Below are 16,791 nucleotides of genomic sequence, written 5' to 3'. Positions count from 1 at the left end.
TTGGTTATCTTTTCCTGTTTTAAATTACCTTACTAAGCCAATTTAAGATGAAGGCTCTTGGAAGGAAGCTTTAGTCTTTGTAATACGGAAGTATTCATCCTATCTTTAGTGGTGATGTGTGATATGATAAAAGAAGAATGTTTGGAGAAGAATGAGAATTATTATTCCCTTGTCCTACCAGTGTTTTGCTTGTGTCTGAAGCATGGTGAGTGGCAGCTCACTTGTCGCTTGAATTTGGTTGCTGCCCATGAGGAGCTTATAGTCTAAATGTAAAAAGGCAAAGCTTAGTATATACGAGAGGTGTTTCTAATGATTGTGGGTGGGTGGCCCTTACAATTAGGACTATTGTAGTTGTGGAAAGACATTTTAAGGAAGAAGGTAGGAAAAAGGAAAAAAGAATGTATGGCATGCAAAGAGTAAATGCGAATGAAGGAGATAAATGAGGTGATTATTATTAGATGAGGTGCGTTGAGGTAGACGTGGAAACAGAAGAAGCAATTTTTGAATTAGTTGTATTAAGCACTAGGAAGCCAGGGAAGGGATCTGAGAAGGGCAGTGACCTAGTCAGAGTGACAGATGACATAGATTTTTCTTACTATGCCATTTTAAATTTGTTATACAAGAAGTAGGAAGCAAAATCTACAAAGATGAAAGTTTTTAAATAGTTAAAGGATTATCATACAAACCTTAAACAAAAAGGGGGCATAATAAAAGAATGATTTAAGAAAGAAATATTTAAGTAATGAAAGCAATTTAGAGGGGGTGAAAAGTCAAAGACAACAATATGATTTTATGCCAGGAAAACTGAGGAAATGGACAAAGTAGAGTGATAAAAACAAAAATTGTGAATAGAAAAGTCACTTGCTTTTCTTTGAAAAATCCCTCAAACGTCCAAGTCCCTAATCCTCTGCTAAGATAACATTTTAAAATGCAAACATAATCAGATACTGGTAATGGAAAACTGGGAATAACTTTAAATATCCAAAAATAAAAGATGGTTTAAATATAATGTGGCATATGCATAAAATGGAAAGGGAAAGGTACTTTCTTGAAGATTTTGTGTAATTCAAAGCTACCGTGTTTCTCCGAAAATAAGACCTAGCTCTGATGTGTCTTTTGGAGCAAAAATTAATATAAGACCCGGTCTTATTTTAATATAATATATGACCTGGTATAATATAATGTAATATAATATAATATATAATAATAAATATAATATACCCAGTCTTAGTTTAATATAAGACCGGGTCTTATATTAACTTTTGCTCCAAAAGACACTTTAGAGCTGATTGTCCGGCTAGGTCTTATTTTCGGGGAAACACGGTAATTTTCCCTTAAAAATAATTGTCAGACAAAGGGGCTAATTCCAGGAGCATGTTATCACATCACTGTTGCTAGCATTCCCCCCCTTCTTAATTTGTACTAGAATGTAAACTCAGTGAGGCCAGGAGGGGTTGGATTTTTGTGTTTTGTTGAGTGGTCTGTCCCCAGAACCAGGAAGGAGTTTGGCGCACAGAAGGTCCTCAGATTATGGTTGGATAAATTATTCTTACCTAGTTATGCTATGATATTTGCAAACTCAGTTTGCCTGCTTTATGTGTTTTAGTCTTACCACTAATATTTTATAGTACAGTCACCTAAATTAACGTCATGGTCTATACTTGCTGTTCCCTTTATAGTATTTTGTATCAAACTTTTCTTCCACTATTTCAGTTTTAGGAGTGTTTTTTCAGTGCTTGTTTCACTGAATGAATGCTTAGGTGGCATTTTATAAACTGCAAGATATTTCTAATGTGTAACTGTGAAGGTTACAAAACAGTCATTAGAATCATTCATGGAAGTTTCAATCACAGAAACAACAGTGACTGATAACGACTGATATGGCAACTTTGTAAACATAACTGACAGCTTATCTGTCACCCAGTTTTGAAGTTACGAAATTCCTACAGAATTTTGTAAAGTTGAAACATTGACGTTACTTAACATGTGGATGAGACGTGTGTGTATTTTTCCATATTTAACAAAAAATTCATCAATATAATCAATTACCAGAAAAAGTAATCATTAAAAAATGTTTTAAAGATATAGTCTAGCACAGTGGTCTGGATAGAATCACAACCAGCTCTTCCTAGAGTGTGAGCTCAGATGCTTTACTTCACTCGTTTGTGCCTGTTTCTCACCTGTCAAGATAATTAAATAATCCATGTAAAACACTTCATACACAGTACGTGGTTCATACTGTGTTAGTCTTACCATCCAGCAGTAAGGAAATAGTTAAGTGAATTGTTAAATATCTACTTGATGGGATATTATTACTAATTAGTCATTAAAATATTTATGGGAAAGATGTAGTGACATAGATACCAATATTAAGTGAAGACAATTAGGACACAAAGTTGCAGATATAGCATGCTTATGAATATATGTAAAACAAAGTCACTGTGGGGTAAAAAAACAAGACTCATTTAATATTATTGTCTGTGTGTCCTGTACTAGAATACAGTTGGTCTTGAACAACACAGGTTTGAACTGTGCGGGTCCACTTAGAGGGATTTTTTTTTTTTTTTTTTTCAGTAAATACCTGGTACCGTTTTCAATCTTTGGTTGGGAGTCTGCAGATGCAAAGGGCCAACTATATGCATTAATCTAAGGGACTTGAGCATCCATGGATTTTGGTATCCGTGGGGTCCTGGAACCAATCCCCAGCAGATACTAAGGGCAGCTAAGATTTGGGGAGTCAAATGTTATATATGGATTTTGTGCAATTATATGTGCAATGCCCCAACCATTGCATTGTTCAAGGGTCAACTATATGTATTTACACTTTTGTCTGGCTTGTTCATTAATACATCCCACCTACTAAAATTCCTGGCATATAAAAGGCATTCAGTAAATGTTGAATGAATGATGGAATGAATGAATGAATGACTGTCTCATTTTAAATTTTTGTGTATTTCCTAATTTAATGAGGTTGCTAATAAGCATTTATGAAACTCACTAATACTCTGCTAAAGTCAAATTAACATAAATGTGTGGTACCATTCACCATCAGATTGGCAGACATTAACAAGTGTGATCTTATTACCACATGTTGATAAGGATGTGATATAATGGTAATTCAAGCATTGCTGCTAAGAGTAATAAATATACAACTATTTTGTGAAAGCAGCTGTATACTAGTATATATTCAAGGGCAGTGGCTTTTGAACTTTTGATTTGACCTAAAATAAATACCGTGTTTTTCCAAAAATAAGACCTAGCTGGACCATCAGCTCTAATGCGTCTTTTGGAGCAAAAGTTAATATAAGACCCCGTCTTATTTTAATATAAGACTGGGTATAATATAATATAATATAATATAATATAATATAATATATAATAACAAATATAATATACCCGGTCTTAGTTTAATATAATAAAAGACCGGGTCTTATATTAACTTTTGCTCCAAAAGATGCATTAGAGCTGATGGTCTGGCTAGGTCTTATTTTCGGGGAAACACGGTACATTTTCCATCATGACCCTATACATAAAATTATGTATATACCTATATAAAAAACAAATATTCCATGAAACAGTGGGTGATAAACATATTTTTAAAAATTTTTGATTATGACTTAAGTGGTTTTACAATTCTCTGAGTCCTGGCACAGTTTGAAAAATAGTACTGTGGAAAAGTTTTGGCACATGTACACCTAAAAACTATATAAAGTTTTCATTGTGACATTGTTTATAATAATTAAAAATTGCAAATAACTTTGTCAGATGGAGAATTAACAATAGTGTCCCATTCATTTAATAGAATTAATACAGTAGTTAAAAAATTAGGAAACTAGATTTACATATATTATGTAGATAAATCTGAAAAACAGTGTTGACCAAAATTAACAAGTAGAACAATAGCTACATCTGTATTTTCTAAAAACATGCAAAAAAAAAACAACAAAAAAAAAACACCTCTATTGTATGGCTATAACCATGAGTATAAATATAAAAACGTCATGAGAATGAAAACGCCAAATACAGAGTGGTACAAGGTACAAGGGAAGAGAATGAGATCAGGAACAAACAGATACACAGGAGGCAATTCAACTGTAACTATTGATTTTATTTCTTAACAGAAAAATCATCTGCTATAAATCTGTCAAAGTAATATGTGTTAAGGCTAGATGGAAGTACATAGGTATGCTATTTTTCAATTACACTTGACACACAATATTAGTTTCAGGTGTACAACACAGTGATTAGACACTTACATAACTTACAGAGTGATCACCCCCGATAAATCTAGTACCCATCTGACACCATACATAATTATTACAATTTCATTTACTATATTCCTTATGCTATACCCTACATCCTCATGACTGTTTTGTAACTACCAATTTATACTTCTTAATCCTTTCCCCTTTTTCATCCATCCCCCTAAACCCTCTCCCACCTGGCAGCCATCAAAATGTTCTCTGTATCTATGAGTCTGTTTCTGTTTTTTTTGTTCATTTATTTTGTTCTTTAGATTCCCCACATAAGTGAGATCATACAGTGTTTGCCTTTCTCTGTCTGATTTATTTCACTTAGCATAATATCCTGTAGGTCCATCCATGTTTCAGATGGCAAGATTTCATTCCTTTTTATGGCTAATGTTCCATTGTATGTATGTACCACCTCCTCTTTATCCATTCATCCATCAGTAGACACCCAGGCTGCCCCCACATCTTGGCCATTGGAAATAGTGCTGCAATGAACGTAGGGATGCACACATCCCCTCGGAATAGTGTTTGGGTTTCGTCGGATAAATACCAGGAAGTGGGATTACTGGGTCTCTGTTATAGCCTTTGTTTTAAAGTCTATTTTGTCTTGTATAAGTGTTGCTACCCTAGCTTTTGTTTGTTTGTTTCCATTTTCACGAAGTATCTTTTTCCATTCCTTTACTTTCAGTCCATGTGTGTCTTCTAATCTGATACGAGTCTCTTGTATATGTAAGAGTTTTGTTTTCTTACATTCAGCCATCTTATGTCTTTTTCCATTTACAGTGAAAGTAATTGTTGATAGAAACGTAGTTATTGCCATTTTATTATTCATCTTTTTTATCTTTCTTTCTTTCTTCCTCTGGTTGGAGTCCCTTTAACATGTCTTAGAATATTGGTTTGATGGTTATGAACTCCTTTAGCTTTTTCTTGTCTGGGAAACTCTTTATCCTTTCATTTTAAATGATAGCTTTGCTGGGTAGAGTAATCTTAGTTGTACATCCTTGCTTTTCATCACTACATACCGTATTTTGCTGTGTATAATACGCACTATTTTGCCCAAATTTGTGAGGGAAAAATAAGAATGCACATTATACATGGGTAGTACTAATTCTGTATCTACATAAATGTTTTTAATTCTTTTATTTATGCTTATGAGATAAAAGTATAACTCTAGAAATCAGTAATGATGTATCTGTGTGCAAAATAATACCCTGGAATACAATAATCGGTCTTGTTGAACTTAAAACAAACTTGCCTTCTATGCCTTCTATGATGCATAAATATCATAAAGACTTCTTTGCCTTCTATGATTCGTAAATATCGTAAATTTGTTACCAGTACATAAAATCTCTTGTACCTTGTATCTATTCTTGTGTTTTGTATTTATTTGTTACATAAAATTTCTTGTACCATAATATGTTAAAAATACAAATGCTAAAATTCCTTTAAGATACAAAAAAAAGTACCTAAATGTAAACAAATAAAATTTTGAATTAAAAGATTAAAACAAAAGATTTTATTTCCCTGAAAGTCTAGGCCAAAAACATGAGTGCACATTACACACGGAAGTGCATTATACACGGCAAAATACGGTATATCATGTCAGTCCCTCTGGCCTGCAAAGTTTCTGTTGAAAAATCAGCCGACAGCTTATGGGGGCTCCCTTGTAGGTAACTAACTGCTTTTTTCTTGCTGCTTTTATGGTTCCCTAATAATAGTAAAGTTTAAAAATTTTTACAATAAAACACTTGAAGGAGAGTGCTACTTCTCCCCCCACACACACTTTACTAATGCAATTCTAGTATAATAAAAGTGAATACTATGCTTTTGTCCAAAATTTCTATCTTACGCTTTATTTTACTGGGTATTAAACCAACTGGGATTAATAATCTAATTAATTTTTTTAGGACTTTGGATTTTATTAAGCAGTTTTCTATAGTTTCTGAGAATTGTGTGACTTATTTTTTAATTACATTCATAGCAGTCAATCTGGCTGAAGGATGAGGAGACTCGTGTACTTCTGCTCTCTAAAATTATTATTTTGAGTAAAATGGTTCCTTTCATTTTGGAATCCACTATTCTGAAATGCAGGGTATTGGGCTAGATGTTCCCTTTAGGTTTCTCCGAATTTTAGCGTTCTAGGACTATAACTCAGAATCTTTCTTCTGTTTGAAACTAAGCAGTGTACTCAAAACACTTCGACCCTCGTAGTACCCAGCATAATGCAGTTGATTACTGTGTTAAAAACTAATTGAAAGAATGGTCAGTGCGACTTTGAATCTCCTGGTACATTTTCCACAGACGCCTCTATTTGTCCTGTGTTGATTAATAATATGGCCCTTTCTTTCCTATGTTTAGTGATTTAGAATCTAGAAGAGAAGTAAAAAAAGAAGAAGGTGAAGCTTTTGCACGAGAACATGGACTTATCTTCATGGAAACTTCTGCTAAGACAGCTTCCAATGTAGAAGAGGTAAATAAGAGATCCTTTTAAATGTTTATCACCTTTTAATAGGATTGTTTTATATATCTTAATATTCATTTATTGGTATATCTTCCATAAGCTTGTTAATCACTGATACTGTTTGAATATCATAAAGTAGGAAAATTCCTTCCCTTTGAAATGCCTTATAACATTCATCTTCTATCAGACTCTTAAATTATATCCTGAGCCTTCTTCTCGAAGCCAAAATGCTTTAACACATCTTCATATATATTTTCTCTAAAATCTTTTTTTTGTTGCATAAGGGAAAAAAAGGACACTAATAAAATTTGGAAATGTTTCAAGACACTAAACATTTGTAGCTGTTTGTAACCACTTCTGCTGAACTAGGGAAAGTATTATATTATTGCCCTGTGACAGTATATAAAGCATGGGAATTCTGCCATCTTTAATAGAAAAAATTTGCAGTATCTCAATTATTTCCATTGGTCAACCTAATCCATTGGAAGTTTTCCTAATACATTGTGTTCTTCTGTGCTGTATGTGTTTGGATATGGTATTTATATACTGGACACAGATTAAAGGACAGTTAATTCTCCCTAAGGTATGTGTGTTGCTACATTCTATTTTACAAAATGCAGAAATTAGGCCAAAAAATAAGTAGTTTACCCAGAGTAATGCTACTGTTCCACCTTATGGATAAAAATGTTAAGAGCAACTACAGAAAGGGATTCTAGAAAACAAATGATTGAAGAATCTCATTTTTCTAAGGATAGCAGAGAATGAAATCATAGGCAGCAGCTAGCACTGTGCCTTTGATATAGTAAACAGTGAGTGAATATTTATTAAGAATGATACTTGGAGCTCTTCTGTTTAGCCCTTGAACCCACAAATTGACTTCAGTAATTGAACAGCATTGGTATTTTCACTGAAGAATTCTTTCTTAGTTACATATTATACTTATCTATAGTTAATGAGGTGCTCTGTGATAGTCCTTAATGCATTTTCTGTAGGCACCAACTAATGCTTTACCTATTGTTGCCAATAATTAAAACAAAAACATACAAGAGTAATGTTTCATTAAACACAGCAACCCCAGAGAGAAATCTGTTCCGTGCCTTTATTCAACTTAAAATAGACATGTAAAGCTACCTGTTTCAGAGAGACTCCTTTATTAGAGGTGTTGTATTTGAAACCATAAGGGCCAACATGTTGTGGGGGTTTCAAGACATCTGAAACATATCCTTAATATTAACAATAGATGTTCTTGATTTTGAGAATCATAAAGCCAAAATTGTCTGCATTTTAATAAAGAACCGTGCTATGAAGTGAGATGACAAGGCATCCACTATTGGAAAGTAGTAATCCTAGATTTCTAATTCTGTCTTTAATGCCTTTGTGTTCATTTTTCTTACTCTTAATAAGTAATAGATGTTTATTTCTAAGCAGCAAATTACTGTTGTCATTTGGCTGTTGTCATTTAAATGAAATGCAGGTGCCCCCCGCTTTGCGAAAGTCTGTTACGCCACTTCACTTTCACCAAAGATCTACGTTAGTACCTGTTTTCATTAGCTGAAAGAAATACGAAGAGGATTCTCACTTTTACAAAAAAAGCTGTTACTGTGCTAATGTAGGTCTTTGTAAAAGTGAAATGGCACAGTGCGACTTTGAGTAAGTAGAGGACACTCTTCATTTTACGCCATTTCAGCTTAGGAAAGGTTTCATAGGAACGCTCTACTTTCGGATAGTGAAGAAACCTGCTTATTCAATTAATGTTTTGGCAGCACTTATTACAAACATTCTGTATCTGTGGTTAGTAATAAAAATAATCATTTGAATTTGATCTGGGCAGGAATTCCCCGTATTCATGAGAGAACAGCACTTTATTTAATCATGTAAATTAATTTGACTCTCAGAAGCCAAGGATTTAAGAAATAATCTTTTTAAATTCTACTTTTAAAGGATTCATAAACACGCATTACATAATATAATCATCCATGAGGTTTTACCTCAAAGCTAAAAATGTTTTGTGATATAAACTATTTTATGAAGGTGGAGGACCATTCTATGATCCAAAAAGAGTGAAATCAAACCTGAATTTCTTTACACAGCTTAGGAACTGATTGAACATGATCATAATAACCAAAGGACTTCTGTATCTGGGAAGATGGAGTAGAGTTACTCTCACCTTCTTCCTGCTAAGTATAACTAAAACTCGAAACATTATGTAAAAAACAATTACTAGAAGACTGTAAAAGGTGGAGATTAGAAGGGCTGACCAGCTGGGGACTTTGGGGCCTGAGGAATGACAGCAGTGATTTCCCTTCTTCTCTTTTTGCCTCAGACGAGTATGTCTCAGATTGGGTGCTAGAGAAAACTGACAATCTAGAAAGCCTAACAGGTGTGGGGGGACGGAGGGGAAGCTTACTCTCTAGCCAAAGGACCAGGAAAGGCACAGCCTAGCAAGAAAGAAAATGACCGTTCTACAGCCCAACATGACAGAAAAAAATTGGGGCACTGTTTCTACCATCAACTGGCTGTGATGAGATTCTTCCACACTCATCTTTTCCCTGTGGGAGCAGTGTCAGAGAAAGCCAGCTAAAGCATAGGTTCAAGTAAGCTCCAGAGTCTTATAAAACAGTACCAAAAATGTCCAGCTTTCAATAAAAAGTCATTCTTCATACCTAGAACCAGGAAGATCTCAAACTGAATGCAAAAAAAAAAAAAGAGAGAGATAGCAGATGCCAACAGCAAGATGACAAAGATGTTACAATTATCTGACAAAGATTTCTTAGGCAACCATCATTAAAAAAAAGCCCTACCAAACAATTAGGGGCATGTTTGAAACAAATGAAAAATAGTCTCAGCAAAAGAAATACAAGATAAAAGGAAGAACCTGATACAGAATAAAGGGAACAGAGGAAAGAAATAATGAACTTGATAGTAGAATAATAGAAACTACCCAGTCTAAACTACAGAGAGAAAATAGGTGGGGGGGGGGGGTAAAAACAAAACAAAACAGTGCCTCAGGGACCTGTGGGACAGCAAAAGCTCTAACATTGTGTTATCAGAATCCTAGAAAGAAAGAAGATGCCTCTGAGAAAGTTCTCAAAGAAATAATGACTGAAAAGTTCCCAAATGTGGCAGAAGACATAAACCTACAGTTTCAAGAAGCTTAGCCAACTCCAAACAGGATAAACCCAAGTAAATCCTTATCAAGACATACTTCTGTGTAGTCGAATCTCTGAAAGTTAAGACAAAAGAAAAATCTTGAAACATCTTACCAAGTAAAATGATAGCAAAATTCTTACCAGAAACTGGAGGCCAGAAGGAAATAGCAACATTTTTCAAGAGCTGGAAGAAAAGAACTTTCAGCCCAGAATGCTAGAACCAGCAAAAATATCTTTCAGGAATGAAGGGAAATCAACACATTCTCAGATGAAAGAAAACTAAGAATTTATCGATAGCAAATCTACTAAAAAAGAATGACAAAAGGAAGTTATCTAACAGAAATGAAATAATAAAAGAAAGAATCTTGGAGGAAGGAATACTGTAACCAAAAGTATGGATAATTATGATAGACGTTTTTTCTTAAAACTTTTGAGTCTTGTAGATTATGTTTGACAATTTAAGCAAAACTGTATGTCTGATGTGGTTCTCAGTGTGCATACAGGAAATATCAACCATAGTGGAGAAAGGGACATCAAGGGAGGTAAGGTTTCTACATGTCACCTGATTGGGTGAAATGACAACACTAGTAGACTGTGATACATTTATATACCCTGTTTCCCCAAAAATAAGACCTAGCTGTACATCAGCTCTAATGCATCTTCCGGAACAAAAATTAATATAATATATTATTATTTTATATTATATTATATTCCCAGTCTTATATAAGACGGGGTCTTATAGTAAAATAAGACCAGGTCAAATCAATTTTTGCTTCAAAAGACACATTAGAGCTGATTGTCCAGCTAGGTCTTATTTTCGGAGAAACACGGTATATACAGTGCAGTACCTGGAGCAACTTCTAAAAAATATACAAAGAGATAAACTAAAAAACAATAGATAAATCAGTACAGAATTCTTACAAATGTTCGATTAACCCTCAGTAAAGCAGGGGGGAAAAAACAAAAAAAAATAGCAAACGAAAATAAGACAGCAGACTTAAGACCTCATATAGCAATAATGACATGAAATGTAAATGATTTAACTACACCAATCAAAAGACAGATTGACCGAGAGGATTAAAAAGCAATGCAGCTATATGGAGTCTACAAGAAACTCACTTCAAATATAATGATATAGGCAGGTTGAAAATAAAATGATGGGAAAAGATATATCACATAAACATTATTAATCAAAAGAAAACAGTAGTGGCTCTATTAATATCATATAAAGTAGACTTAAGGGTAAAGAAAATTGCCAGAGACAGTGGGATATCATATAATAATAAAAGAAGAATCCACCAGGAAGACATAGCAATCCTAAAACAACAGAGCTGCAAGACATGTGAAGCAAAATGCAATAGAACCAATGGAATTAAACTAGAAAGCAAAGACAGTCTTAACTATGCTTATGAATTTGTCTATGTCTCCTTTCATTTCTATCGGTTCTAGTTATCAATAACAGATAATTGGAATAATCTCCAGAGACTTGGTAACTAGACAGTATACTTCTAAATAATATATGTGTCATAGGGAAAGTCTCAAAGGGAAATTTAAAATACATGAAACAGAATGAAATTGAAAATACAGAGGATAGATCAAAATGGCGGTATGAGGTGAGCCTCTGTAAAGCTCCCCTGGAATTTACAACTAATCGAACAACAATAACTCCACAAAGGACTCCCTACATAGCAGACAGGCAAGACGAAGAGGCCCACTACTGAATTCACCTCAAGGTGGGTGATTCACACGAGCGGGGGAGGAGGGAAGGGAGAAGTGCAGAGACAGAGCCACGTGGGCGCAAGATGCAGACCTACCTCAGTGCTTCAAGCTCGCTGCATTCCGAAACTACCGCAGCTGCGGGAGAGGGAAGAACTCGGACTGCTAGGGCTCCGCTTATGGCCCACAGGGCTGAGGGGACAGCATATAACACGGCTGAATCCAACACTCATGGCAGAGACCTCGGAGAAAAGACTGAGGAAAGAAGGCTGAAAACAGTGGTTTAAGCCCTCACTGCCGAGCAGAGAATGGAAGCCTTAGGCACAGAGACTAGCTGCCCCCTCTCTTCCCTCCCAGAGCTCGCCCCGTCCCCATGTGCCCGGTGCTAGAAGCGGAACAGTAAGTGTCAGATCAAAAGAACAGAATATTTGCTGTTCTGAGAACTGTAGACCGCAGACACAGATTTGCAGCCCAACTACTTCCGGCAAAGGGGAGAGAGCTGTGGAAGCAGGACCGGCTGTGGTGGTAGTTGTGACCATTGCTCTGGGCCACCTCTCACAACTCACCCCGCCCCTGGCCCCACCTATATGGGCGGATCCCTGCAGGAGTAAACAGAACTGCTGAAACATATGGGCTCTGAATCTGGTGCAGGAAGAGCTTTGGAACTTCAAAAGCTCTCCGCATACCCACACGGACACTGCACCCTGTGTCCCAGGCGAACTATTAACAGAGGAGAAGCCCATCTCCCAGGGAATCCCCCTGTTGTGTGAGAGCTGGAATAGTGCAGAGAAAACATAGCACTACCGTGTGAGAGAGGGAAAAAAAGGCTGCAGTCGGAGAGAAAATAAAACATTCTACCAACAAGTATTGGAAAACAAAAGAAAGACCTCTTCCTATCAACCTGTTGCAGAAGCCACTCCTGTAGATGTCTAGAAAGAGAAATAATAAATCAGTAATTGCCATGAATAACCAAGGCAACAAGACACCTCAGAAAGAAAGTGAAAAATCTCCAGAAAAGGAATTTAAAGATATGGAAATATGTGACTTAAATGACAGAGAATTCAAGATTGCAGTTCTGAAAAAAACTCAACGAGATGCAAGAAAACACAGAAAGGCAGTTTAATGAACTCAGAAACACAATCAAAGAACAACATGAGCATTTTACGAAAGAGATTGAAATTTTTAAAAAGAACCAAATAGAATTTCTGGAGATTAAGAACTCAGTAGAAGAAATTAAGAATGAAATAGCCAGCTTAGATAGTAGAGTTGACCCAGATGGAGGAGAGAATCAGTGACATCGAAGATAGAAACCTGGAAATTACACAGATGGAAGAAGAAAGAGACTTGAGACTTAAAAGAAATGAAAGAACTCTACAAGAACTTTCTGACTCCATCAAAAAGAGCAATATAAGAATAATGGGCATACCAGAAGGAGAAGAAAGAGAGAAGGGAACAGAGAATATATTCAAACAAATTGTCAACGAGAACTTCCCAAACTTGTGGACAGAACTGGATCCTTGAATCCAAGAAGCAAATAGAACACCTAATTACCTCAATCCCAATAGGCCTTCTCCAAGGCACATTGTACTGAAGCTGTCTAAAATCAACGACAAAGAAAGAATCCTCAAGGCAGCCAGGGAAAAGAAGACGGTAACCTACAAAGGAAAGCCCATTAGATTATCATCAGATTTTTCAGCAGAAACTCTACAAGGCAGGAGGGAGTGGAACTAAATATTCAAACTATTGAAAGAGAGAAATTATGAGCCAAGAGTAATATATCCAGCAAAGATATCCTTTAGATATGAAGGGGGAATAAAGACCTTTCCAGACATACAGTAGCTGAGGGAATTTTCTAATACACGACCTGCACTACAAGAAATACTAAAGGAGGCTATTCAACCACCATCAACAGGGACAATTTGTGGCAACCAAAACATAAAAAGGAGGAGAGTAAAGGCCTGAACTGGAATATGGGGATGGAGAAAGTAAGCGTGCTGAAGAAAATGGAATACTCTAAATATCAAACTTTCTTTTACATAAACTTAAGGGTAACCACTCATAAAAAATCCAGAACTGAAATATATACTGTAATAAAAGAAGAAACAGAGGGAAACATCATAGAATACCACCACACAGAAATAATAGACAACAACAAAAAGGCAAAGAAACAGTGAAGACACAGCCTTAACAGAACACGTGTGCTCCAATGTTCATTGCAGCTTTATTTATAGTGGCCAAGACATGGAAACAACCAAAATGTCCTTCGATAGATGAATGGATAAAGAAGTTGTGATATATATACACAATGGAATACTGTTCGGAGGTAAGAGAAGATGATATAGGAACATTTGTGACAACATGGATGGATCTTGAGAGTATAATTCTAAGCGAAATAAGTCAGACAGAAAAAGCAGAGAACCATATGACTTCACTGATATGTGGTATATAAACCAAAAACAACAAAAGAACAAGACAAACAAATGAGAAACAAAAACTCGTAGACACAGACAATAGTTTAGTGGTTACCACAGGGTAAGGGGTGGGGGATGGGAGATGAAGGTAAGGGGGATCAAATATATGGTGATGGAAGAACTGACACTGGGTGGTGAACACACAATGGGATTTATAGATGATGTAATACAGAATTGTACACCTGAAATCTATGTAATTTTACTAACAATTTTCACCCCAATAAATTTAAAAAAAAGAAAATACAACATAATTTGTGGGAAACAGGTAATGCATAGAGGGAAATTTATACCATTAAATGCATACATTTAAAAAGAGGGAAAGTCTCAAATCAATAATCTTAGCCCCTACGTCAGAACCCAAAGCAAAATAAACTCAAATCAAATAGAAGAGAGGAAAAATAAAGATAAGAGCAGAAATCAGTGAATTGAAAACAGAAAAACAATAGAGAAAATCAATAAGAAAAGCTGGTTTTTTAAAAGATCAATAAAATTGGCAAATTTCTGGCAACTGACAAAGAAGCAAAAAGAAGGCACAGATTACCAATATCAGGAACAAAACAGAAGACATAACTATATATCTCCAGACATCAAAGGAATAATACATGACCAAAACTCACCTAGTGTGAAACAGATTATTTCAATGGCCCTATAACTATTAAGGAAATAGAATTCATAATTTTAAAATTCCCAGAAAAGAAATCTCTAAGCCCAGAGAATAAGTCCAGCTAGGTCTCATTTTCAGGGAAACATGGTAGAATATTTCCTCATTTATTTTATGAAGTAATATTACCGATACCAAAACCAAAGAAAGTACAAAAAAGAGAAGTACAGACTGATAGCTCTTATCAATATGCAAGCAAAAGTTGTCAACAAAATATCAGCAAATAGAATTCAACAACATGAAATCATATACATGTACATAAAATATATGCATCATGACCGAATGGAATTTATTTCAGGGTTGCTGGGGTGGTTCAGTATTCAAAAACGAATCGGTATGTTCCACCGTTTTAATAGGGTAAAGAAGGAAAACCATGTCATAGCAATCAATGCAGAAAACAAATTGGACAAAATCCAACACCTACACGTTTTAAAACTTGCAAAGAAAAAAAAAGGAATTGAGCCCGACTTCCTCAGCTTGTTGACGAGCATCTACAAAAAACCTACAGCTGACATACTTAGTGGTGAAAGGCTGAGTACCCCTTAGATCAGGCAAGAATGTCTGCTCTTACCATTATTAAACATATTGGTGAAAGTCCTAGCCAGTGCACTAAACCAAGGAAAGGAAATAAAGGCCCACAACTCAGAAAGGAAGAAACAAAACTGTTTCAATTTTTGTATGCTATGATTGTCTCTGTAATGAAATCCCATGGAATTATACACACAAACTAGAGGTGAGACGTGAATTCAGCAAGGTTACAGGATACAAGACAAATATATTTAAAAACTTATATCTCTGTATACTAGCAATTAACATCAAAATATAAAATACAATACCATCTATAGTCACACAAAAAATGAAATATCTACATATAAATCTAAAAATAGCATGCATGGGACATGTATGCTAAAAACTACAAAACACTGATGAAAAATTATGATCTAAATAAATGGGTAGACATACTATATTCATTGTTTGGAATGCTCAACATAGTAAAGATGTCACTTCTTTACAAATTGATATACAGGTTTAACCCAATTCCTATTAAATAGAATCCCCGCAAGATTTTTTTAGATAGCTGACAATATTAATGTAAAATATATATGAAAAGACAGAGGAACTAGAATAGCTAAATCAACTTTAGAAAAAGAAGCATAAAGTAGGAATCACTCTATTTCAAGTCTTATGTAGCTACAGTCATTGAGATTGTGTGATACTAGTGACGGGATAAATACATACATCGGTGGAACAAACCAATAAGTAGACCCACACAAATGTACCCAATTTTTATACTCCAAAATATACCAATTTTTAACAAAGGTACAAAAGCAATTCATGGAGGAGGATAGCTGTTTCTACAACTGGTGCTCTAGTAATTGGCTATCCATAGGCAAGGAAATGAACCTAAGTATCACACGTACACAAAAACTAAGTCAAAATGGAATTAAGTGTAAAACTTGAAACTCTTTTAGGGGAAAAAGTGAGAAAATCTACAGTATCTGGCACTAGGCATGTTTGTCACTAAAAGCATGATCCATAAAAGGGAAAAAAATGATAGATTAGTCTTTAAAAACTTTTGAATGATCCTGGAAGGATAAAAAGACAATTTACAGACTGGGAAAAAATATTTGCCAACCAAGGATTAGTATCTAAAAGAACTCTCAAAACTGAAAAAAAATTCTAATTAGAAAATGAGCAAGACATGAGTAGACATTTTATTGAAGACGATATATAAATGGCAAATAAGCACTTGAAAATATATTCAGCATCACTAGCCATTAGAGAAATGCAAATTAAGACCCCCGACACACCTATCAGAATGGCTAAAATGAAAAAAAATGACACCACCAAATGCTAGCAAGAATGTAGAGAAGCTAGATCACTCATACATTGCTGGTTGGAAATTAAAATGGTAGAGCCACTCTGGTAAACATTTTGGCAGTGTATTTAAAAAGTAGACATGCAATTACCATATGACCTAGGAATTGTACCCCTGGGCATTTACCCCAGAGAAATGAAGACTTACGTTCATGCACAAACCCATGCGCAGATGTTCATTGCAGCTTTATTTATTTATAATAAC

The 16,791-nt window shown here is 35.1% G+C and overlaps 1 protein-coding gene across 1 annotated transcript in view; it reads left to right on the top strand.

Annotated features, from left to right (window-relative positions):
• The window catches only part of RAB2A (RAB2A, member RAS oncogene family), an 86,195-nt gene that overhangs the window by 51,396 nt on the left and 18,008 nt on the right, over positions 1-16,791 (top strand). Inside the window, exon 6 of the mRNA XM_019716201.3 lies at positions 6,609-6,720. Within this exon, the coding sequence (XP_019571760.1) occupies positions 6,609-6,720 (112 nt within the window). The remainder of the gene's footprint in view (positions 1-6,608; positions 6,721-16,791) is intronic.

The sequence above is a fragment of the Rhinolophus sinicus genome, chromosome 7 (genome assembly GCF_057876585.1).
Source record: "Rhinolophus sinicus isolate RSI-liver-muscle chromosome 7, RSI-T2T, whole genome shotgun sequence".
NCBI lineage: Eukaryota > Metazoa > Chordata > Mammalia > Chiroptera > Rhinolophidae > Rhinolophus > Rhinolophus sinicus.
This window is presented reverse-complemented; position numbering and strand designations above follow the sequence as displayed.